Source organism: Phacochoerus africanus, chromosome 10 (assembly GCF_016906955.1).
Source record: "Phacochoerus africanus isolate WHEZ1 chromosome 10, ROS_Pafr_v1, whole genome shotgun sequence".
Classification (NCBI taxonomy): Eukaryota; Metazoa; Chordata; class Mammalia; order Artiodactyla; family Suidae; genus Phacochoerus; species Phacochoerus africanus.
Window position 1 is genome coordinate 38,731,014 of NC_062553.1, and position 24,953 is coordinate 38,755,966.

Sequence of the window (24,953 nt, forward strand, 5' to 3'; positions counted from 1 at the left end):
CCAGGATGTTACGCTATTCAGACCAGAAGGATGGTAACTTAAAATAGGGTAGATCTCAGGTGTTGGTATGTCACCTTTCCCCTACATTTCTGCTCTTAGGTTGTGGTTTTATAATGTACAGTGTTCATGGTAGGCGTCCAAATCTTTGTTAGCGGAAGGATGGTTTTGAAGGATTTATTATTTTATATTTATGATTTTATTATAAAATACAAACCTCAAATAGTAGTTTGGGGAATTCCATTCCTGGCTCAGTGGTTAACAAACCCAACTAGGATCCATGAGGATGTAGCTTTGATCCCTGGCCTTGCTCAGTGGCTTAAGGATCCCACATTGTTGTGGCTTTGGCATGGGCTGGCAGCTGTAGCTCCAATTCGACCCTTAGCCTGGGAATTGCCCGAGGGTGCAGACCTGAAAAGCAAAAAAAAAAAAAGGTTTGGATTATTATAAAGAGATTCATCTCTAGATGTGGGTGGGGCAAGAAAGAGGGCCGGGAATGGGAAAGTGATAAAACAGGAGGGACCTGAGAGAAAAGTTAATGACGGTAGGGAAAGAAATAGCAAAAAAGGATCTCCCTGAATGAGATTTTGAAAGTCAGGGCTGTCCCCACAGACCTTATGACTTGGAAGCCCCGAAATGGCTTCATTCACTGATTCCACAGATATTTTTCAGTACCTATAATACAGAAGGCAATACGATAGAAGAAACAAACACATTCATGCATAAGATAGTCCCTGCTGTCAAAGAGGTAAATGAACTGAAAGATACATAAGACACAAAACTGAAACAATGCCCCTTTAGAATTCAGGGGCAGATTGTAGTAAGGAACCCACTCTTATCTCTCCTTGTATGTAGGCTTTTTGTCATGTGATTGTGCATTTCCTTCCCACTGTGAGTGGGGTATATGGAACCATCTCTTGACCTTGGGCCAGACCATATGAGGCAGAATGTGAGGCAGAAATGAGGTGTGCTAGTTCTAAATTTAGGCCTAAATAGACCTGTGTGTTCCCATCTAGGTCTCTATGATCATAAGAACATGCCTGGTAGTAGTTACAGAGTTAGAGCCCCATAATAAACCTCTTACTCTACCATTCAGAGCAATTCTGCCTTTCTATCAAACTCCAATACAGAAACTGGGCAGCTGCTGTAACAAAAACCTGAAACATGTGACATTGGTTTGGGAAACAAGAGGCAGATGGATACTGGCAGCACCTTGAGCAGGTTGTAAGTGAAAACCTAAAGGGCCTGGAGGAGGGTGTTACAGAAGCCTAAGGAGCTTCCAAAGTGGCTGTCAAGAAGGGAATACAGGAGTTCCCGTCGTGGTGCAGTGGAAATGAGTCCGCCTAGGAACCATGAGGTTCGATCCCTGGCCTCACTCAGTGGGTTAAGGATCTGGCGTTGCCGTGAGCTGTGGTGTAGGTCGCAGACAAGGCTCGGATCTGGCGTTGCTGTGGCTGTGGGATAGGCTGGCAGCTGTAGCTCCGATTAGACCCCTAGCCTGGGAACCTCCGTATGCCATGGGTGCGGCCCTAAAAAGACAAAAGAGGGAATACAGGAAAGGAAAATGTTATTGGAAGAGACTGTGTAGTAGAGCTTAGCAAAACTGTTACCTGCGGTAAAATGGAAAATAAAACTACCTAAAAAAATCTAATCTAGTCACAATTTCTGGGCAGTGCTGAGTGCCACCTGGCTTTTTTTTTTTTTTTTTTATCATGAAAGTACTGTTTCTTATGCACTTAGGACCACCTTGGTGATGACTGCTAGCAACTGCTAAACGCTAACAGACCAATGCTGCTCCTTTAATGTCTTCCTGCAAAACCCTGCTTCCTGATATATACAACAGATAATGCAGCAAACTCTTCAAGATTTCTTGGATGACATTGCAGCTTTTTTTTTCTTTATTGATTTTCTTTCACACTAAGATCACTGTGATAAACTACTTCAATAAAAAACTTATCCACTTAGGAAGATCAGAGCACAAACCATAAACCCAGTGGAAGTCAGAAGGACTATGAAGCTGTCAGCAATAAAAACAGTGTTCCCTTTCAACAGTAATAGCTTCATCTTTTCCCACTACTGAGATGCTGATTTTTTTTTTTTCCTTTTAGGGCCTCACCCACGGCATACAGAGGTTCCCAGGCTAGGGGCCCAATTGGAGCTGCAGCTGCCAGCCTACACCACAGCCACAGCAACACAGGATCCGAGCCGTGTCTGCGACACGTATATGTATTTGTGTGTGTGTGTGTGTGTATAAAAGTGGTGACACATATATCTAAATAATTTTCCTGAGAAAATGCAAAGATGCAAGAGACGTTTTCAGATAGGGCTCAGACAACGTGTCACAAGACGAAAGGTCCCCAGTGGCAGAATTTGTTTTCATTCCAAAAACCTAGCAGGAGACTAGGAATTCAACGCTTGGGGTTGGATTGGCTGCTTCGAGCTCACTTGGAGCCCTGAGCTCTATCTACCATTCTCTGATTAATTCTTCCAGTGATTCCTTCCAGAAATATGTAAACTGTTCCTTGGGAGGAGGGATGTTTTGGGAAGCTGTTTATTCTTTCAGGCCACCAGCAGAATATAAAAGAACCCAGTTCCTGAGTGCTGACCATGAGCATGTACCCATTAGCTAAGCACATAACCTAAAACTACGGGTTCTTCTAAAACTTTACCATACTGATAAGCCAGTCACCGGATCACCAAGAGGACATGATTCATACTGTGACTCCTTCAAGTGAAATACTTTTCATTAGGTTCAAAAATGTTGGCCCCTATGTTTTAGAAAGCACTTGTCATAGACGCAATCTTTCTCGCTTTGTATTTTAACCTCCATACGTGTTGGTTTTCCTCGAGGCATGACTTCCCAAGTTTCTCGACATTCATTCCTGTCTTCTATCTGAGATCTTAAAACCTGAACAAAAACAGAATGAAAGAATGGATGGGGGAATGGATGGATAAGAGAAGACTCTAAATTCTTTTTCAATTTTTTATTAAAGCGCAGTCGATATACACCATTGCGTCAACTTCTGCTGTACAGCAAAGTGACCCAGTTGTACATATATACACATTCGTTTCCTCATATTATCTTCCATTATGTTCTATCACAAGGGATTGGGTATAGTTCCCCGTGCTGTACAATAGGACCTCATTGCTTAGCCATTCTAAATGTAACAGTATGCATCTACTAATCTCAAACTCCCAGCCCATCCCACTTCCTCCCCCTTCCCCTTGGCAACCACAAGTCTCTTCTCCATGTCTGCGAATCTGCTTCTGTTCTATAGATAGGTTCATTTGTGCCATATATTAGATTTCACAAATAATGGTATTTGTCTTTCTCATTCTGAACTACTTCACTCAGTATAAGAATCTCTAGTTGCATCCATGTTGCTGCAAATGGCATTCTTTCATTCTTTTTTATGGCTGAGTAGTATTCCACCATGTATATGCACCGCATCTTTTTAATTAAATTCTTTTACTTAGCTGTAAGCAAGTTAAACTGCAACATAATTTCTTTTGGTGTGTGAATATTCCCAAGATAGTCTTAAATAGCAGAAAAACATGTAATGATCAATTGAGAATCAACAGGAAAGCATTTCAGGAGAGAGAATCACAATGTTTCTGTTCCATTATAAGTATATTATTTTAAAGTATACTTGACATTTTAGAGGTGTAAAAATTCAGAGATTTTTAGAAACTTCAAAACCCATAGACAGTATTTAGGAAGCTGAGGGCTGTGAACTTCCCTCCTCACTTAATCCATGCTTTATTTTACATTCCTCACAGGTAAGCAGGCAGTGCCTAGAATAGAAGCAAAAATGGTGGTTGGTACTTTGACATTGAAAGCTCTAGTCTGAACACAGTATTATTTAGAGATATTTTCTAAGCTAAAGTTGTAAAGCCTAATGTTTTTCTTTTTTGGCCACACACCAATACATGGAGTTCTCGGGCCAGGTATCAGAGCAGAGCTATAGTTGTGACCTAAGCTGCAGCTGTGGCAACGCTGGATCTTTAACCCACTGTTCTGAGCTGGGGATTGAATCTGCATCCCAGCACTCCCAAGATACCGCCAATCCACAGTGGGATCTCCAAGCCTAATTTTCTTCAGGCATAACAGGAGCTGTCCCCTAGTTTCAGACTCCCTGAATTTCATCCACAAAAGGCCCACAGTGATCTTCTTGTTTGATGTGGTTTTCACCATGTCATATTGCCTCTCAAACAGAAGCCACTGTGACAAGTGAGGGGTCTTTAGAGAAATGTGTCCCAAGACTAGTCCTATAATACCATGGTAGAAATAGCTATTATTTACTGAGTATTTACTGTGTGTCATAAACAATCATTTCTTTTTTTTTTTTTGTCTTTTGTCTTTGTTGTTGTTGTTGTTGTTGCTATTTCTTGGGCCGCTCCCGCGGCATATGGAGGTTCCTGGGCTAGGGGTTGAATCGGAGCTGTAGCCACCGGCCTACGCCAGAGCCACAGCAACGCAGGATCCGAGCCGCGTCTACAACCTACACCACAGCTCACGGCAACGCCGGATCCTCAACCCACTGAGCAAGGGCAGGGACCGAACCCGCAACCTCATGGTTCCTAGTTGGATTCGTTAACCACTGCGCCACGAGGGGAACTCCAACAATCATTTCTATTCCTTACGACACTCCATGAAAATGATTCTGATCATCATTTTATACAGACAAGAAAACTGAAGATTCAAAAGTTAAAGAAACTCAACCAAGGTCACACAGCTTCGTAAGTAAGCAGCTAGAACTGCTTTTGAACCCAGAGACTCTAACAGCAGAGGTGATGCTGCTGACTCCCATGTCCTACGGCATCCCCTAATGAGAATCACAATTTATATTAATGGTGTAAAGGCTATTACACTAAAGAACTAAAGAAGTCCTGTACTAAAGAGCCCTGTTTAAATTTGTGTAACCCCGAGATGGTAAAAACCGTGATTAAGGCATCCTTTAGAGACTTGCACAATGCCTTGAACATAGTAGGTGCTTCCAGAATGTTTGCTGAGCAAAAGGAATAGGTAACTAAGTTTAATCATAAATAATTGGAGTTCTCATTGTGGCTCAGGGGGTTATAAACCCAACTGCTATCCATGAGGATACAGGTTTGATCCCTGGCCTTGCTCAGTGGGTTAAGGATCCAGCGTAGCTATGAGCTGTGATGTAGGGTCGCAGACATGGCTCAGATTCCTCATTGCTGTGACTGTGGTGTAGGTTGGCAGCCGTAGCTCCAATTCGACCCCTACCTAGCCTGGGGACTTCCATGTGTCACAGGTGTAGCCCTAAAAAAAAAAAAGAAAAAAATTATCATTGAAATTGAATAGCAGCAACTCAAACTTGGAAGTTATTTTCCAACATATGAATGTTAAAACTGTTTAATACTATAAATGGTGAATGATCTTTTGTTTACTTGTTTTTTGTTTTTGTTTTTTTGGCCATGCCTATGGCATTTGAAAGTTCCTGGGGCAGGGACTGAACCCATGCCATGGCAGCTACCCAAGCCATTGCAATGACAACACTGGATCCTTAACCCACTGTGCCACAAGGGAACGCCATTGTTTACTTTCTAATAATTATCTTTAGTACAATCCCTCAGTCAGACAGAGTACACACCTGTTATGCCCTGGACCAAAACCAGCGCCACGCAGCTGACCTTCAAAGGAATGGAATTTACTCTGGCACACTCTTATGTACGATGCCTTTCCAAGGCCAAATCCCAAGATACCAGCAACTGTAAAAGCAGGTTAGGAAAGATAAGTCATTTAAAGGTTTGGAATCTCCTCCTTTAATTATCTTTTAGAACTTGATTAGCAATAGTAATTTTTCTTCAAAAGGACCTTGATAAGTCAATGAACAAAAGCTCTGGAAATGAAGCACCCTATTAAAGAACAGGATTAAGCAGGATTAAGAACTGGAGACTTTTCGACCTCTTCAGGTTTTTTTCGGTTTTTTTTATTTTTGTCTTTTTAGGACCACACCGGAGGCATGTGGAGGTTCCCAGGCTGAGCATTAGGGATTTCGCTTAGTCCTCTTTAAAGCCTGGGCGGGAGTTCCTTTTGTGGATTAGCAGTTAACGAACTGGACTAGGATCCATGAGGATTTGGGTTTGATCCCTTGCCCCACTCAGTGGGTTAAGGATCTGTCATTGCCGTGAGCTGTGGTGTAGGTTGAAGATGCAGTTCACATTCGACCCCCAGCCTTGGAACTTCCATATACTGTGGGTGTGGCCCTAAAATAGACAAACAAACAAAACCAGAACAAAACATTCATTTATTTATGTCCGTTATGGAAAATATTTGGAAAAGACTGAGAAAGAGTCTCAGTCTTTCTCAGTCTCAAAAAGAAGAGAATTAAAATCCCTAGTGGCCTATCATTCAGAGGCTCTGCTGTCAGTGTCCTTTAGAACATCCTGCCAGGCCCTCTTCGTCCAAGCTTTTTTTTTTAATGGCCGCACCCGAGGCATATGGTGGTTCCCAGGCTAGGGGTCAGATCAGAGCTGTAGCTGCTGGTCTACACCACAGCCACAGCAACACAGGATCTAAGCCATGTCTGCAACCTACACCACAGCTCACAGCAATACTGGATTTTTAATCCCACTGAGTGAGGACAGAGATTGAACCTGCATCCTCAAGGATGCTAGTCAGATTTGTTTCCGCTGAGCCACGACAGGAACTCCCATCCAGGCTTTAAAGAGGACCAAAAGCTTAGCTTTCTATCAGAAAATGTTGAAGGAACTAAAACCTGTAATGTGGCAAAAAACAGAGACTGGCTTTTCAGAGAGTCAATGCAGGCAGTCTGGCTAACCTGCCATTCTTATCTCCAGTTGCTATAAACATCTGCTTTTTAAAAATTTTGTCTTTGACTTACGTGCAACTTTAGGCAATGATCCAAACCTTGGGTTAGCTGCCAAATAACCTAAGAAGTAATGTATAAATACAGTATTAATTCAGTTTATAACTTAATTAAATTTATAAAGTAAAAAGAAGTCTTCAAAATGTGGGTTTTTTTTTTTTTTTTTTTTTACTGTTTTAGGACTGCACCCTTGGCATATAGAAATTCCCAGGCTAGGGGTGGAATGGGAGCTACAGCCGCCGGCCTCTGCCACAGCCACAGCCACACCAGGTCTGAGTAGCATCTGAAAACTATGCCGCAGCTCAATGGCAACACCGGATCCTTAACCCACTGAGCGAGGCCAGGGATTGAACCCGTGTCCTTGTGGACTAGTTAGGTTTGTGCTGAACTACAACGGGAACTCCATGGGCCTCTTTTATAAGAGCACTAACCCTATGCATGAAGGCTTCACTCTTATGACCTAATCACCTACAAAAGCCCCACCTCCTAATACCATCACCCTGGGCTTTAGGATCCCAGTATGTGAATGGGGAGGGGCACAAATATTCAGACCGCAGCACAGGGCTAAATCCAGGGGTCAGCAGAGCTGATTCCTTCCTTCTGGAGCTCTGAGGTTTCTTGCCTTTCTAGCTTCTAGAGGCCACTTGTTCCTTGCCTCATGGTCGCTTTCTCCACCTCCAAAGTCCATAATGTTGAGCTGAGTCCTTCTCAAACTACCATCTCTTTGGTTCTATCTGCTGATCCACTCTCACTTTCAAGAAACCTTTTTTTTTTGTCTTTTTGCCTTTTCTAGGGCGGCACCTGGGACATATGGAGGTTCCCAGGCTAGGGGTCTAATTGGAGCTATAGCCGCCGGCCTACACCATAGACACAGCAACACCAGATATCCTTAACCCACTGAGCAAGCCCAGGGATCGAACCCGAAACCTCATGGTTCCTAGTCAGATTCATTAACCACTGAGCCATGACAGAAACTCCTTAAGGAACCTTTTGATCACACTGGGCCCATCTGGATAATCCAGAATAATCTCCTTATTTTAAGACCAGTTGATTAATGACCTTAATTCCACTGCAAATTTAATTTTCCTTTACTCTATAACCTGACATAGTCACTCATTCTTGGGAATAGCACATTTCAGGGTCGGGTGGAGGGGAGGGTATAGGCTAGAAACAGGTAAAAAAACTGCATAAGTAAATCCTTCACCAAAAGATAAGTGACGTGTACCAAAAACTTGCAGGAGGACCACAGAGAACTGGATTCTCTTAAGTTAAATTATTATTATTATTTTTGCTTTTTAGGGCCATACCCATGGCATATGCAGGTTCCCAGGCTAGGGGCTAAATTGGAGCTATAGTTGCTGGCCACAGCCACAGCCACAGCCACAGCCACAGCAGTGCCAGATCCAAGCCGCGTCTGTGACCTACACCGCAGCTCACTGCAATGCCGGATCCTTAACCCACTGAGCAAGGCCAAGGATCAAACCCACATCCTCATGGATCCTAGCCAGGTTTGTTAACTTCTAAGCCACGAAAGGAACTCCCTAAAGTTAAATTATTGAACAAATATTGAATCTTACCTTGGTGGACCAGCCCTTGGGTGACAAGCATGCTTACAAGAGAAAAAGGCAGAGCTGCAAAACAAAAACACCCATCAATATTAGTATTTTACTTTATTTTTATATTTTTTAATTTTAATTTTTTTTTGTCTTTTTGCCTTTTCTAGGGTGGCACCTGTGGCATATGGAGAGTCTCAGGCTAGGGGTCTAATCAGAGCTGTAGCTGCTGGCCTATGCCAGGACCACAGCAACGCGGGATCGGAGCCACGTCTGCAACCTACACCACAGCTCATGGCAACGCTGGATGCTTAACCCACTGAGCAAGGCCAGGGATCGAACCCACAACCTCATGGTTCCTAGTCGGATTCGTTAACCACTGAGCCACGACGGGAACTCCTAGCGATGATTTTTAAAACCAGGCAAGTTCGCCTGGCAAAGGCAGTTTCTAGTTCTGTCAGAATGTGTCAAATGACTTCTTCCAAAGCACAGAGTAGTGAAAAGCATCCAGTTCTTCCTAGCAACCAAGCCAAATGAAATAGCAACCAATTTTTCCATTCAGATGTACCTGATGGTAGGCAAATGGGTCCTACTGAGATGTTAAACTACTAGGGCTTAATTAAATTACTCACTCATAGGTTGAGGAAATACTTCTAGCAGCACAATCAATAATCAGTAATGCATAGTGAACATCAACTTCTAAAGGGTGTTACTTCCAGGAGTTCCCTTCGTGGCTCAGTGGTTAATGAACCCGACTAGAATTCATGAGGAGTTGGGTTTGATCCCTGGCCACTCTCAGTGGGTTAAGGATGTGGTGTTGCTGTGAGCTGTGGTGTAGATCCCAGATGATCTTGGATCCCAGGTTGCTGTGGCTGTGGTGTAGGCCAGTGGCTGTAGCTCCGATTCGATCCCTAGCCTGGGAACCTCCATGTGCCATAGGTATGGCCCTAAAAAGGCAAAAAAAAAAAAAAAATAGTGTTACTTCCAAAAACAAATTATACTGGATTTGAATGATTTAAGAAATCAAAACTAGGAGTTCCCTTGTGACACAATGGCTTAAGGATCTGGCCTTGTCACTGCAGTGGCTTGGGTCTGCAGGGTTCGATCCCTGGCCGGAGAATTTCCACATGATGCAGATGTGGCCAAAACAAAACAAAATAAAAACAAAAAGGGGGGGTTAAATTAAAAAAAATCAAAATGAGTATTTCAAAGTATAAATTATCCCTATGCCAGCAATACTGCGAAACATTGGGACAGTATCTATAGGCTCTATTATGATATTTGCAAGTGACAAATCAGAAAAAAACTGGATGGGACCTTAATGCACAGCCTGAATGCATACCCTTGTCTTATATAAAGCAGGCCCAGAAAGAAGAGACCTGGCAGAAAAGACTATTTCAAGAGACTTGGCAGAAAAGACTATTTCAAGACATTGGAAGGTAAATATTAACAGAAAGCTGCCACTTTTCATTCCATTCCACAAATATTTAACAGGTATTTTTTTATGCATGAAGCTCTGTGTTTGGCTCTGGGAGGGAGCAATGAACCTGACCCTGATGATGGTTAGAGTCCAGGGGGATTTAGGCAGGTTTACTCTTTCAAGAAATTCTAAATAACACTCTTGGTACACGTTCTCGGTGAAATGAAGAAAAGTGCTATGTGTGCATCACTTTTGGCTAGGGGGAGTAAACTCCTAAATCAGATATTATCCCTGCCCTTTTTTTTGTCGTTCCTAGGGCTGCACTCGGGGCATATGGAGGGTCCCAGGCTAGAGGTCGAATCGGAGCTGTAGCCGCCAGCCTATGCCAGAGCCACAGCAATGTGGGATCTGAGCCTTGTCTGTGACCTACACCACAGCTCACGGCAACTCTGGATCCTTAAGTCACTGAGCGAGGCTGGGGATAGAACCGGCAACCTCACGGTTCTTAGTCATATTTGTTAACCACTGAGCCATAAACGGGAACTCCCCTATCCCTGCCTTTAAAGGGTCTCAATATGGATATAAATTCCAAGCAGCCTTGAAGGAATATGTTCCTTCAAGGAATTATTTAAAGTCCTGTAACCAAGCTTGTGCCCTGTGGGGCTCTTGGACACACCAGCCTTTCTGGGTCCTCCATTTCTTGTTTTTAGGGAATAAGCCTCAGCCTCCATGACCTTCCCTGAGTTCCAAAGGCCAGGGGCTAATCAGGGGAGGGAGGGGATGCAGAGACCAGGGAGGAGCAGTCCAGAGACAATAGTGCAGCCTTGGGACAGGGTCCCGGTTCCCTTTCAAGGAATATACATAACAACAGCTTTGAGCCTTTCTGCAGAACTAAACCCCCCAACAAATGGAAGAACTACTTGATGCAGCATTCTTCATTCTGGGAAGAAGGAGGACCACCAGAACCAGTCCTGGGGCCACGAAACACCAGCTTTGAAAGACAATGCAAGCTTGCCTCCGACATGAGCTTTATCTAGGGCCCTGTTTGCCACTCCCCAAACTATAAAACCACCTCCTAATCTCTCCCAAGGGGGGCACAGTCTTTAAGGCATTAGCCTACTGTGGCCCCCCTTTGCCTGGCAAAACAATAAAGCTATCTTTTTCTCCTTCACCCAAAACTCTGTCTCTGAGTTTCTATTGAGAACAGGGGACAGAGGCCGAGTTTCAGCAAAAGGCCCTACTCAAAATAGATCATTACCGTAATTACACTATGATACTTAGGCAGTTTATTGCAGCAAAGAGAGTGTTAACAAAGACTCAGAGGAGTGAGATTACCTCTCTTCCAGAAACTTTCCTCTTGACATTCCCGGATTATCTTTGAAATCTCTGCTCTGTGGATGTGCAGCTTTGATTTTGGACAAAACAACAGACTCTGCAAAGAAAGTCACATGGTGAATTGGCTGAAATCATCAGAGAAGCATCTGCCCTGCTTTTCCAGGAGGAGGGCAAGGAGGTCTCTTCACTCAGGTCGCACAGCGTGTGTTCTGTCCTGGCTGCCCGCACAGAGCGATGGCCAGTTTCAGCCAGTGCTTTCCAGCTGTGAACGCTGGATGGACTTAAGCAAGAGAAGAATCACAGCTGGAGAGGCAAAGATTCACTGACTATGGAGCATGAAGCAGGTATCTGGTTGGACTGCATTACTTATAGGGATGGAGTAGGCATAGGCAGTTGCGGAAGTCCCAATAAGGGACCACAGATAGAGAGGGAAACCTAGGGGACTTTGGGAGACCACTGTAAGTTAATAATTAATCAAGAGGGCCATCAGAACAACGCAGGTTTGCTTGATTAGTGGAGGCACAGGATATGCCTCAGGTCACTGGGTGGGGGATGGGGTGAGGTCTGCCTCCAGGTTCAGACCAAGGGCAGGGGTTTAAGGACCACCTTTCTGCTGATTTGAAAGCACCATGATGGCCCTAGTTTGACTTTATAGGGTCAAATATGGATACTAAGGAGGAGCTGTTACGTGAAGAAAGAGGAAGAGGCTGTCTTCCCCCCACCCCTCCAGACCCCTTGGATAATAAAACTGTAGCCCACTGGATCCTCAGGGCAGAGCTTCCTTGCCTACTAGCTTACATCTCTCACTAGTGTCCTATCTTAATAAATCTGTTTCTTGCCTATCACTTTGCCTCTTACTAATTCCTTCTGCTCAGAAGCATAAAGAACCTGAACCTCAGTAAGTCCAGACACCGGGTGAATGATTCTAACTTAAAACTGTGGGTTCAAGGCCCAATCTGTGTCCTGGCTAGGTTCAAGCCATTACTGCTGTCAGTTTCATTACTGCTGAGGCCACATTTCCTTTCTTACCTCCAGCCTCTGCAGTTCATGATGCCTGAAATGCTACTCACTCCTTTTGCCTACCTGGTCTCCTTAAGGCTGCTTCCTGGAGTTCCCACTGTGGCTCAGAGGAAACGAATCTGACTGGCATCCATGAGGATGCAGGTTCAATCCCTGGCCTTGCTTAGTGGGTTAAGGATTGGCGTTGCCGTGAGCTGTGGTGCAAGTCGCAGACATGGCTTGAATCTGGCGTTGCTGTGGCTGTGGTGTAGGCCGGCGGCTGCAGCTCCAATTCAACCCCTAGCCTGGGAACCTCCACATGCTGCTGGTACAGCCCTAAAAAGACCAAAAAAAGAAAAAAAGACTTCTCCTACAGCATAATATTTACACATCTGATCACATTCAGAGCAGTGTATTACAAGTTATATATTTATAGATCTGTATTCCAATTTACCTATTTATACTTCAGTATGCATTTTTAGACTGTGAAGTTAGTCTAAAAGTTTATAAAAATTATATTTATATATTTATTTATTTATTGGCCATGCCCGCATGTGGAAGTTCCCAGGCCAGGGACTGAACCTGCACCACTGTAATGACAACATCAGATCCTTAACCCACTGAGCGAACAGGGAACTCCTTATTTTTTAAATTTTACTGATGTATACTTGATTCGAAATGTTGAATTAATTTCTCCTGTAGACCAAAGTGACTGAGTTATACATATATTTATATACATATATATACACACACATCCTTTTTCATTATGGGTCATCACAGGATATTGAATATAGTTCCCTCTGCTATACCATAGGATCTTGTTGTTAATGCATCCTACACATGCTAGTTTGCATCTACTAATCCCAAACTCCCAGTCCTTCCCTCTCCCAACCACCCTCCCCTTGTCAGCCACAAATCTGTTATCAGTGAACAGACTCCTTTTTATTTTTCTACATAACTTTACTTTTTTTTTGTCTCTTTGCCTTTTCTAGGGCTTCTCCCACGGCATATGGAGGTTTCCAGGCTAGGGGTTGAATGGGAGCTGCAGCTGCCGGCCTGTGCCACAGCCACAGCAACTCAGGATCCTTAACCCACTGAGCAAGGCCAAGGATCGAACCTGCAACCTCCTGGTTCCTGGTCAGATTCGTTAACCACTGCGCCACGACGGGAACTCCATAACTTTACTTTCTATCTTAACAGGGTTTTTTTAAACACATGAATAAATGGTCTGTGAATAATTTCTGGTGGAAGTATTGACACGGTTGACATAACTATTTTTACTAGTTCTATGGCATTTTTATCATGTTGAAATGCTATAATCTGGACTAATTCCCATCTTTTATGATCCCTCCTGTTTTGTAGGTCCATATGTATTCACTTCCTCTCATTCACATTCTCATTCTCTGCCCATCACTGCCATTCGGGGTACTGAATGTGCATCTTTCGTTTGTATATATGCTTGCAAAATGGTCATTCTTTGGGGTGCACGCACCTTTGACTTCAAATGGCATTGTTCTAAATATTTGATTTTATTTTTAAAAATGTTTTCAAGTCAGCTCTATGCTTTTAAGATCCATTCATGTTCATTGTAAATCAACTACAATAAAAAAAAATTTTTAAAAAAAGATCCATTCAGGAGTTCCCGTCGTGGCTCAGTGGTTAACAAATCTGACTAGGAACTATGAGGTTGCAGGTTCGATCCCTGGTCTTGCTCAGTGGGTTAAGGATCCAGTGTTGTTGTGAGCTGTGGTGTAGGTTGCAGACATGGCTTGGATCCTGCGTTGCTGTGGCTCTGGCATAGGCTTGGCAACTACAGCTCCGATTAGACCCATAGCCTGGGAACCTCCATATGCCGCAGATGCAGCCCTAGGGAAAAAAAAAAAAAAAAAAAAACGGCAAAAAGACAAAAAAAAAAAAAGATCCATTCATGTTGTTATATGTAGCTAATCCAGTTTCTAACTGCTGCATGATTCTCCAGGATGCTTCCACGTCCCTGCCACCAAATGTCTCTTTACAGACCCATATGAGAACATTTTTCAGGCATATGCATCCAGAAGTAAAATACAAGGCATGCATATTCCCAACTTGACAAAGTCTTACTAGAGGATGCACCAGTATCCACCCCCACCAGCAGTGTGCCTACAGCACCTGCGTAAGAGCAAGTCAGCCTGGATTCCATGCAGGTTAGAGTAAAGAAAGGATTATGTATATTTGCTTTTGCACAGCAAAGGAAACCATTAAAAAAACAAAAAGACAGCCCAGAGAATGGGAGAAACTCTTTGCCAGCGATGCAGCAGACAAGGGCCTAATCTCCAAAATATACAAACAACTCATGTAACTCAACAGCAAAACAAACCAAACAACCCAGGAGTTAACAAACCAGACTAGTATCCATGAAGATGTGGGGTCACTTCCTGGCCTCACTCAGTGGGTTAAGGATCCGGCATTGCCAGGCTGTGGTATAGTTCATAGATGCGGCTCGGATCCTGCACTGTTGTGGCTGTGGTGTAGCCCAGCAGCTACAGCTCCGATTGAACCTCTAGCCTGGGAGCCTCCATGTGCCCCGCGGGTGCATCCCTAAAAAGACAAAAAACAAAAAAGCAAAGAAACAAAAAATCCTGAACAGCCCAATTGAAAAATGGGCCTAAGAATGAAATAGACATTTTTCCAAAGAAGACATATGAATGGTCAACAGGCACAAGAAAAAATGCTCAATATCACTAATTATTAGCAAAATGCAAATCAAAACTACAATGAGGTACCACCTCACACCAGTCAGAATGGCCATCATTAATAAGTCCATAAATAACAAATGCTGGAGGGGGTGTGGACAAAAGGGAACCCTCCTACACTGTCAGTGGGAATGTAAATTGGTAAAACCACAATGGAAAACAGTGAAGATGTTCCTCAGAAAACTAAATATAGAACTACCATAGGATCTAGCAATCCCATTCCTGTGCATATATCCTGACAAAACCTTCACTGAAAAAGATACATGCACCCCTATGTTCATAGCAGCACTCTTCACAATAGCCAAGACATGGAATTAGCCTAAATGTCCATCAACAGATGAATGGACTAAGAAGATGTAAATATACACAATGGAATACTACTCAGCCATAAAAAAGACAAACGAATGCCATTCACAGCAACAGGGATGGATCTAGAGACTCTCATACTAAGTGAAGTAAGACAGAAAGAAAAAGACAAACACCATATGATATCACCTATTTGTGGAATCTAAAATATGGAATAGATAATCCTATCTTAAAAAACCCCAGGGAGTTCCCGTCGTGGCATAGTAGTTAACGAGTCCGACTAGGAACCATGAGGTTGTGGGTTCGATCCCTGCCCTTGCTCAGTGGGTTAATGATCCGGCATTGCCGTGAGCTGGGGTGTAGGCTGCAGACGTGGCTCGGATCCAGCGTTGCTGTGGCCCTGGTGTAGGCCAGCGATTGCAGCTCCAATTAGACCCCTAGCCTGGCCGCGGAAGCGGCCCAAGAAATGGCAAAAAAAAAGACAAAAAATAAATAAATAAAATAAAAAATAAATAAATAAAAAAACCCCAAACAAACCAGAAACAGATTCTGGCCAATAAGAGCAGACTTTGGGTTCCCAAGGGGGAAAGGGAAGGGAGTGGGATGGATGGGCATTTGGAGGGTTTTGTGGATGGAAACTCTTATATGTGGAATGGATGGGCACTGGGATCTTACTGTACAGCACAGGGAAGTGTGTGTAATTGGGTCTCTTTGTTGTATAACAGAACTTGACAAAACATTGCAAATCAACTATACTTTAATAATAATAATAATAAATAAATAGGAGTTCCCGTTGTGGCGCAGTGGTTAACGAATCCAACTAGGAACCATGAGGTTGCGGGTTCGGTCCCTGCCCTTGCTCAGTGGGTTAACGATCCGGCGTTGCCGTGAGCTGTGGTGTAGGTTGCAGACGCGGCTCGGATCCTGCGTTGCTGTGGCTCTGGCGTAGGCCGGTGGCTACAGCTCCGATTCAACCCCTAGCCTGGGAACCTCCATATGCCCCTTGAGCGGCCCAAGAAATAGCAACAACAACAACAACAACAATAACAACAACAACAAAAAGACAAAATAAACAAACAAACAAACAAATAAATAAATGTAAAAAAAAAAGGATTGTGTAGGGAGTTCCCATTGTGGCTCAGTGGTAACAAATCTGACTAGTATCCATGAGGATGTGAATTTGATCCCTGGCCTCACTCAGTGGTAAAGGATCCCACATTGCCATGAGCTGCAGCATAGGTTGCAGATGCAGCTTGGATCTGGCATTGCTATGGCTGTGGTGTAGGCTGGCAGCTGTATCTTCCATTCAGCCCTTAGCCTGGGAACTTCCACATGCCTCAGGTGTAACCCTAAAGAAGAAAAAGGAAAGAAGGGAAGGAAGGAAGAAAGAAAGAGAGAGAGAGAAAGAAAGTAAGAAAAAAAGATGGAGTTCTCATTGTGGCTCAGTGGAAATGAATCAGATTAGTGGACCTAGTTCGCTCCCTGGCCTTGCTCAGTGGGTTAAGGATCTGGTGTTGCTGTGGCTATGGCGTAGGCCAGTGGCTGCAGCTCCTATTAGACCTTGGGAACCTCCACATGCAGCAGGTGTGACCCTAAAAAAAAAAAAAGACAAGAAAAAGAGAGGGAGGAAGGGGAGGAAGGAAGGAAGGATTGTGTCACACCTGGCATTATCTGGTTTTCTAAAATTTAATAGTCTAATAGTTAAAAGCAATGTTTTATCATCTGATAACTAATGTGTTTGAGCATCCCTACATAGTCTTCAGCCAGAATGCCTTCTCTAGTGTTAGGCAATTCCTGCAACTGGACCTGGGTTTTGATCTTTTGTTATTTAGTGGCTCATTCATTTTTACTGTGGTAAAATACACATAACATAATATTTACTGTTTTAACCATTTTAAAGTACACAATTCATGGCATTAAATATATTCACAATGATTGTGCAGTCATCACTCTTATCTAGGCCTAGAACTTCTTCATCATCCCAACAGGGGATTCCATATTAATTCCCTCCTTCCTCCAACCACCTAGAACCACTAATCTGCTTTCTGTCTGTATGGATTTGCCTATTCTGGACATTTTATATAAATGATATAGCAGGTAACATTTTGTGGCTGGCTTCTTTTCCTTTCCACAATGTTTTCAACATACATCCAGGTTGTAGCATATATCTGTGTTTCATTTTTCATGGCTCAATACTATTTCACTGTAGGACTAGAATGTATTTTGTTTATCCATCATCCATTGATGGCCATTTGGGCTGTTTCCATCTTTTGGATATCATGAATAATGCTGCTATGAACTTTCCTATACAAGTGTCTTTTTTTGGGGGGGGGGTCTTTTTAGGGCCGCACTGGTGGCATATGGAGGTTCCCAGGATAGGGGTCAAATTGGAGCTTCAGCTGCTCGCTTATGCCACAGCCACAGCAATGCAGGATCCGAGCCACATCTGCAACTTACACAGCTCATGGCAATGCTGGATCCTTAACCCACTGAAAGAGGCCAGGGATCAAACCTGCAACCTCATAGTTCCTAGTCGGATTTGTTTTTGCTGCGCCATGATGGGAATTCCTACAAGTTTTCTTTTTGAACACCTGTTTTCAGTTCTGCTGGGCCATGTGGTAACTCTGTGTTTTACTTATTGAGGAACTGCCGAAGTGTTCTCCACAGGAGCTGCACCATTTTACAATCCTACCAACAATGTATGAGGTTTCCAATTTTTCCACGTCCTTGTCAACACCTGTTATTTTCTGTTTTGTTTCACTTTTTCAAATGAGCACAGTAAATGCTTAATTTATTTAAACTGAATAAACTAAATTGTTCCTGCCTTTGATTATGGTTGTACTAGTTGTTATGAAATGGTATTTCATTGTGGTTTTGATTTGCATTTGCCTAATGACAAATGACATTGAGCAACTTTTCATTTGAAGGCTGGGCATCTATACATCTTCTTTGGAGAAATACCTATTCAAGTTCTTTGCTCATTTTTTTAAAAAATTTAATTAAAAAAATTTTTTTTACTCAATGAATTTATCACATCTGTAGTTGTACAATGATCATCACAATCCAATTTCACAGGATTTCCACTGCTTTTTAGGGCCACACTCGTGGCATTTGGAAATTCTCAGCCTAGGGGTCGAATTGGAGCTTCGTCTGCGACCTACACCACAGCTCATGGCAACACTGGATCCTTAACCCACTGAGTGGGGCCAGGGATCAAACCTGCATCCTCATGGATACTAGTCAGGTTCATCACCACTGAGTCACACAATGGAACTCCTAAAAATAAATTTAACTTATATTTTCCTTACTATTAAAGTCACACTTGTGTTTCCTTGTTTGAGAATTACTTCTGTAGGTCCTTTACTGTTTAGCTCTTGGAGTTTTAGTATTTTTCTTATTGACATGCAGCTCTTTGGCTTTTGAAGTTCACCTTGCCAATTTTGCCAATATTCTCCTTGGACTCTGTAGTAGATGTCAAAGTGGATGGTGATTACCACTTCTTTTCCCTGGGCCGGGCACTGTGTCAAGCATTTTACGTGTATGATGGCCAAGTGGAAGGACCGTGTGGCACCTGTGCCTTCAGCGCTCTATAAACAACCCAAGCAGGGACCCTCCATCTTCTTTCTCTACAACTCCCCACACAGTGCACAGCACACGAAGCGGTGCCCAGGGTGAGTCAGAGTGACCAGGGCAGGGGCTCTTCTCACGCGCCACTTATACTGGTTCCCCCGCAAGCTTTCCTCCATACCCCAGTGTAAATATCTCATCTTGGTTTTGCCTGTGGCTGCGGCAGAAATAAGGAACACCTCTCTCACTCCCCTCCCCCAAACTTACACACATGCACACATCCAGGGTCAGGGACAGTGACTGTCACAACTGCTGTGAGCCCTGCAGTCAAGACTGACGCCCCTGCAGTGTCCCCAGGGAACTCGGGCGATCCTTTTCTGCAGAGCCATGAATGTTTTATGGCTCTCCATTTCACAGAGGCAACTCGGGTGTCTAAATTCTTTTCCTTGTGACCTGATATCATTTGTCTATTTGCCACTCCTCAACTTTGCTTCAATATCGTCTCCCTGATAAACCATTTTTCGCTTGAAAAGTTGACCCCAGAGAACATGAATTCTATTGACCCATCACAATACTTTCTCCTTTCTTAATGATGTGTCCCGGAAACACACAATATCTATTCTTAACAAGCTGAACAACTGTGCACCTATTAACACTTGGGTTCTCAACCTGGTGGCTAATTTAGGAAGTAAGGATGCTGCTATTCCAAACTGAACACTTGTCAGCAGCAATATCCTTAGTGTGATTAGTCTTGGTAACGGAAACATAAAAAATAAGCCTCATGGAACATAGATTCAATTAAGAGTTTTGCTCTGCTAAAGGAAATCTTTTCAGTCACTGATAACCTATGTAACAGTTAGTTATGCTGGATTCTATTTTTTTATTTTATTTTTTTGTCTTTTTGCCTTTTCTGGGGCCATTCCCAAGGCATATGGAGGTTCCCAGGCTAGGGGTCGAATCGGAGCTGTAGCCACCCGTCTACACCACAGCCACAGCAACTCGTGTTCTGAGCCTCATCTGTGACCTACACCCCAGCTCATAGCAACTGGATCCTTAACCCACTGAGCGAGGCCAGGGATTGAACCTGCATCCTTGTGCATTCTAGTTGGGTTCGATAACCACTGAGCCATGAAGGGTACTCCCTACGCTGGATTCTAAACGGGGGAGAGTAAAGAAAGGATTTTGTAAACAAAAATTTTAAAGGCTCCTTTTCAAGGCAGCCAACAGCACATTTTTTTCCTTTTCCATTCTATTTTCCCTGAACCCATCCAACAAAGCGCCAGACCGAAAAAATTAAGATGATTGGTCAAGAATGAGGTTTAAGGAAAGTTCTGTGTAACGTTCCTCTTCAGATGGCAGACTTTCAAATGAGAAATATACCTGCTTGCTAAGTGGTGGCAAATGGGGAGCTTTGTCTTGGTTTCCATCAGTAGATACTGCAGCCATGGTGACTTTGTCTTCAATTCTCTTCTGGTCAAGCGGACTCAGTTTCCTTGTTGACCCAACGTCTAAGGAAAGTAGAAGAGGGTCATGATGCCGTGACTGAATGTTTATTTCCTCTTTCTTTCTTCGCTGCACCCATGGCATATGGAAGTTCCCCTGGCTAGGGGTCAAATTGGAGCTACAGCTGCTGGTCTACACCACAGCCACAGCAACATGGGATCCAAGACGCATCATGATCTACACCACAGCTCACGGCAACACCAGATCCTTCACCCACTGAGTGAGGCAGGGATGGAACTTATATCTGCATGGACACTACGTCAGGTTCTTAACCCCCTGAGCCACAACGGGAACTCTGGAAAACTTATTTTAATTTTGTCATTAGTCTTAATCTCCAATCTCTTGCAAACTGGCTTTCTAATGCTCTTTCCCACCAGTATACACACATTAACTCACTGAGGGTGACAGATCAGAGGTATAGTGGAGTGAACTGTCACAAAAGGTGCAGCGAGGAGTTCCCGTCGTGGCGTAGTGGTTAGCGAATCCAACTAGGAACCATGAGGTTGCAGGTTCAATCCCTGGCCTTGCTCAGTGGGTTAAGGATCCACCGTTGCTGTGAGCTGTGGTGTAGCTTGCAGATGCAGCTCGGATCCTGTGCTGCTGTGGTTCTGGTATAGACCAGTGGCTACAGCGTCAATTGGACCCCTGGCCTGGGAACCTCCATATGCCGCGGGAGCGGCCCTAGAAATGGCAAAAAGCCGAAAAAAAAAAGGTGCAGGGAAATGTTTTACAACTTATAAATGTCCTAAAAAAAAAGTTGCAATTCATTACAAGGTCATCAACTACACAAATATTTACTGAGTGTCTATTATGTGCCAGGCCAAAGGATACAGGGAGAAGACAAAAATCAGTGCTAAAGGAACTCACAGTCTACAGGGAAAGGCAAGTCAGCAGTTACACGACATTCAAGGGATTTCCCTGGAGGCATGTATGGGTACTGAGAAAGGAAAGGGAGACTTGTTCTCTTTGGTCAGGTCCAAAGACGCCAAAGACTAAATAAGACCCTTGAACTTTCAAGAGCGTCTGTGGAGGGGTTCCCATTGTGGCTCAGCGGGTTCAGAACCCAACCAGTATCCATGAAAATGCAGGTTTGATCCCTGGCCTTGCTGAGTAAGTTAAGGATCCAGGGTTGCTGCTACTGTGGTGTAGGTTGCAGCTTCGGCTTAGATTTAATCCCTGGCCTGGGAACTTCCATATGCTGTGATTTCAGCCAACAAATAAAAATTAAAAAACAAACAAAGAGGGTCTGTGGAGGGTGGCTGGACTCCAGGGTCAGGAAGACCAGTTTGGAAGGTGCTGTAATAGTCCAGGGAAGGAAGTGAAGCAACCTGAACCCAGAGACCCTTGTGGGAAGTCTAGAGGTGATAAATTTGCATCTGGAAATATTGGATTTGGATGCTTGTGAGGCACACATTGGAAACAGCCAGTAGGGATTAGAGTATTTGAGGTCCAGGGCCTGGAGTTACATACTAAGGATAGACTGGAAAGATGAATTTGGGAGTTGCCATCATTGAGATATAAATGAGGAAACATGAATACAATTGTCTAAAAAGAGTACTGGGGGAGTTCCCACAGTGGTGCCGCAGAAAACGAATGTTGACTAGGAACCATGAGGTTGCGGGTTCCATCCCTGGCCTTGCTCAGTAGGTTAAGGATCCGGCGTTGCCGTGAGCTGTGGTGTAGGTTGCAGATGCGGCTCAGATCTCGCGTTGCTGTGGCTCTGGCGCTACAGCTCTGATTAGACCCCTAGCCTGGGAACCTCTGTATGTTGCAGGAGCGGTCCAAGAAATGGCAAAAGGATGGAAAAAAGAAAAAATGCAATAACAAGAGCACTGAGGTCAAGGGAATTGCCAACAAGAGAAGAAAAACAACAAGCATGGACATGACTGACTAGGAATAGCTGGTGCAAAGGGGAGGGAGTTCCGGAAGGAGGGAATGAATCATTGGTGTCACATGACTCAGAAAAGTGATTTGGCATTGACAGGCCTAATCCAGGTGGACCATGCCCCCTACCCCATCCCCCAAACCACCAATGGCCACTGCCCTCTGGAGCTCTGTACTCTGTGACAACTACCGATTTCCCTGCAAAATGAGTATCTTTTCATACACGATTTTGTTTCCTTTACTAAGGTGCCAGGAATACGAGCCAAGGAGACACATATTGGTACCCAGTTTCACTTTGGGTGCCTAATAAATATTGTGGAGCAGCATGATGCCCTACGGTGGAAAGTTCTGGAATCAAAAAGACCTGAGTTGGGATCCTGGCTCTACTCCTTGCTAGCCCTTGCTTGGGGGCAAATGATTTAAAATTTCTGCGCCTCAGCTTTCTCAGCTGTTAAGTGCAGGGAATGGTCCTTGAGGGGCTGTTGCAAGGATGAGGGCTGAGGGCTGAGGATGAGATCCCTAAAGCGGCAGCTCAGCACCGGGCAGTGTGTGAGCGGCAAAGGGCAACTGTCAGAGTCCTGGGCATCCTGTTTCTTGAGGCCCTCCAGGAAGTCGTTGCTGACTTAAGGCCAAATTAGATTCCCCTTGCTAATTAAGTTAGGCCATTGCGCAAATCAGGAAGCAGAGACATACCACAAATCAGGTTTGGTGGTCAAGTCCCCTCACGTGCAATTAGTCCACATCTATTTTTTTATTTTTGCTTTATTATTATTATTTTAGGGCTGCATGCGGCATATGGAGGTTCCCAGGCTAGGGGTCTAATCGGAGCTACAGCTGCCGGCCCAAGCCAGAGCCACAGCAACGTGGGATCTAAGCGGCGTCTTCAACCTACACCACAGCTCACGGCAACGCCAGATCCTTAACCCACTGAGCAAGGCCAGGGATCGAACCCGAAACTTCATGGTTCCTAGTCAGATTCGTTTCCACTGCGCCACGACGGGAATTGCAGTCCACATGTAAAGCAGGCTTCTCCCGGGTTTTGTCTTCTAGAAGCTGATCCCACCTCATACCCAGAGGGAGTCCCTCTGCTTCATCGGTAGTTGGGGGTGGGGTAACAAGAGTGCGGACAGGCGGGCAGAGGGAAGGAGGCGCTCAGTAGGACTGAGGGGGAGGTTGCGTGTGATTGGACCCACAACCAGAGCGGGGTGGCGGGACGGGGGTCGGTGAACTTTCGGGTCTTGGAGCAGAGGTAGAGAGGGGGAAGCCCGGAAGCAGCCTTCAGGAATCCGCTGCCATCCGCAGCCAGAAGCTGTCTGCGTGACCCTCGCCTGGGTACAGCGAGAAGCGGTTGGGAGGGCCAGGCCGAGGACCTTCGTCCTGAGGAGCCTGTAAGTAATGCGGGCGGAGGAAGCTACCCCCTCTCGCCGTCCCTCCCGCTGTCACCCTGGTGCGGGGGAGGGGCATCTCACCTGCGGGGCTGAGGACCACCTAGCAGGCCGCGTCTCCTCCGCCGAACCAAGCTTATCTCACTGCGCGGCGGCAGCTGCAGACCGACCGGATGCTCCCGCCCCCTGACGCCCGCCTCCCGGGTTCCCGCCCCCGTCCCTCGCGACCCTCCGCCCCCGCTCCCCACCCCTTGCCCCCATCCCATGGTCCACGGTCCCCTTACTGCGCTGGCTTCCGAACCCTCACCTGTCCCGCACGAGCGCCGGCTCCGTTCTGCCTCGTCCTCCTCTTGCTCCGCCTGCAGCGCCTTGCTCACTCGAGTGAGTCACTCTACAAGTGCAGCCCATCCCCCACCTTGCAGTCCCCTTCTCTGTTGGTGGCATCGCACCCACACCCAACTGCCCAGGCTGAAACTGGCTCTTGTTAGAATCTCCCACCCCATCCCCAGTTCTTGTCCTGACACCTGGTAGGTTCTACCTCCTCTATGCCGTTCTAGTAACTCCTTTCCTCGGAAAAAGATCAGCAATAACCATTTATTGAACACCCTCCCTGGGCCAGGTGGCTACATCCACTTATCTGCAGATTTGTCTTTTATTTTATTTATTTATGTGAGGTATAATTGACATGTAAACTATATTAGTTTTAGGTGCACAGCATAGCAATTCAATAATTGTACACTTTCAAAGTGATCACACAAGTCTAGTTAACTAACATCCCTCACCATACATAGTTGCCAAAAAAAAAATCTCCCCCTTGGGATGAGACTTTTTTTTTTTTTGCTTTTTATGGCCATACCTAAGGTATATGGAAGTACCCAGGCTAGGGGTGGAATGAGAGCTGGAGCTACCAGCCCACACCACAGCCACAGCAATGCCAGATCCTTAACCCACTGAGCAGAGACAGGGATGGAACCTGCGTCCTCATGGATAGAAGTCAGGTTCGTTAATGCTGAGCCACAATGGGAACGCCCAGGATGAGGACTTTAAAAATCTACTCTTAGCAACAATATGCAATATAGTATCATTATCTATAGTCACCATGCTATACATTACATCCCTGTGACTTATTATAACTGGAATTTTTCACCTTTGACTCCCTTCACTCATTTTGCCCACCCCCATGCAATGCTTTGTACAAGCTTTTAGGGTGAGTACTGTCATCTTTGTCTTAGGAAAGATAAGGCACCCGTGGCATATGGAGGTTCCCAGGCTAGGGGTCTAATGGGAGCTGTAGCTGCTGGCCTACGCCACAGCCACAGCAACTCGGGACCTGAGCCGCATCTTCAACCCACACCACAGCTCACGGCAATGCCAGATCTTTAACCCACTGTGCGAGGCCAGGGATCAAACCCGAA

At 44.8% G+C, this 24,953-nt stretch overlaps 1 protein-coding gene across 2 annotated transcripts; it reads right to left on the reverse strand.

Annotated features, from left to right (window-relative positions):
• Window positions 1-2,966: 2,966 nt before the first annotated feature.
• OCIAD2 (OCIA domain containing 2) lies at window positions 2,967-23,918 on the reverse strand. Of its 2 annotated transcripts, none has more exons than XM_047799339.1 (7): window positions 23,846-23,918; window positions 20,147-20,274; window positions 11,163-11,259; window positions 8,432-8,485; window positions 6,870-6,917; window positions 5,616-5,733; window positions 2,967-3,792 (listed from the first exon to the last, which is right to left on the reverse strand). In XM_047799339.1, the coding sequence occupies exons 2-7, from the start codon at window positions 20,210-20,212 to the stop codon at window positions 3,711-3,713; spliced, it is 465 nt and encodes a 154-aa protein (XP_047655295.1). In that variant the 5' UTR covers window positions 20,213-20,274; window positions 23,846-23,918; the 3' UTR covers window positions 2,967-3,710. The 2 variants fall into 2 exon arrangements, with proteins under 2 accessions (XP_047655295.1, XP_047655294.1); XM_047799338.1 differs by lacking the exon at window positions 23,846-23,918 and adding an exon at window positions 23,623-23,718.
• Between the last annotated feature and the right edge of the window lie 1,035 nt (window positions 23,919-24,953).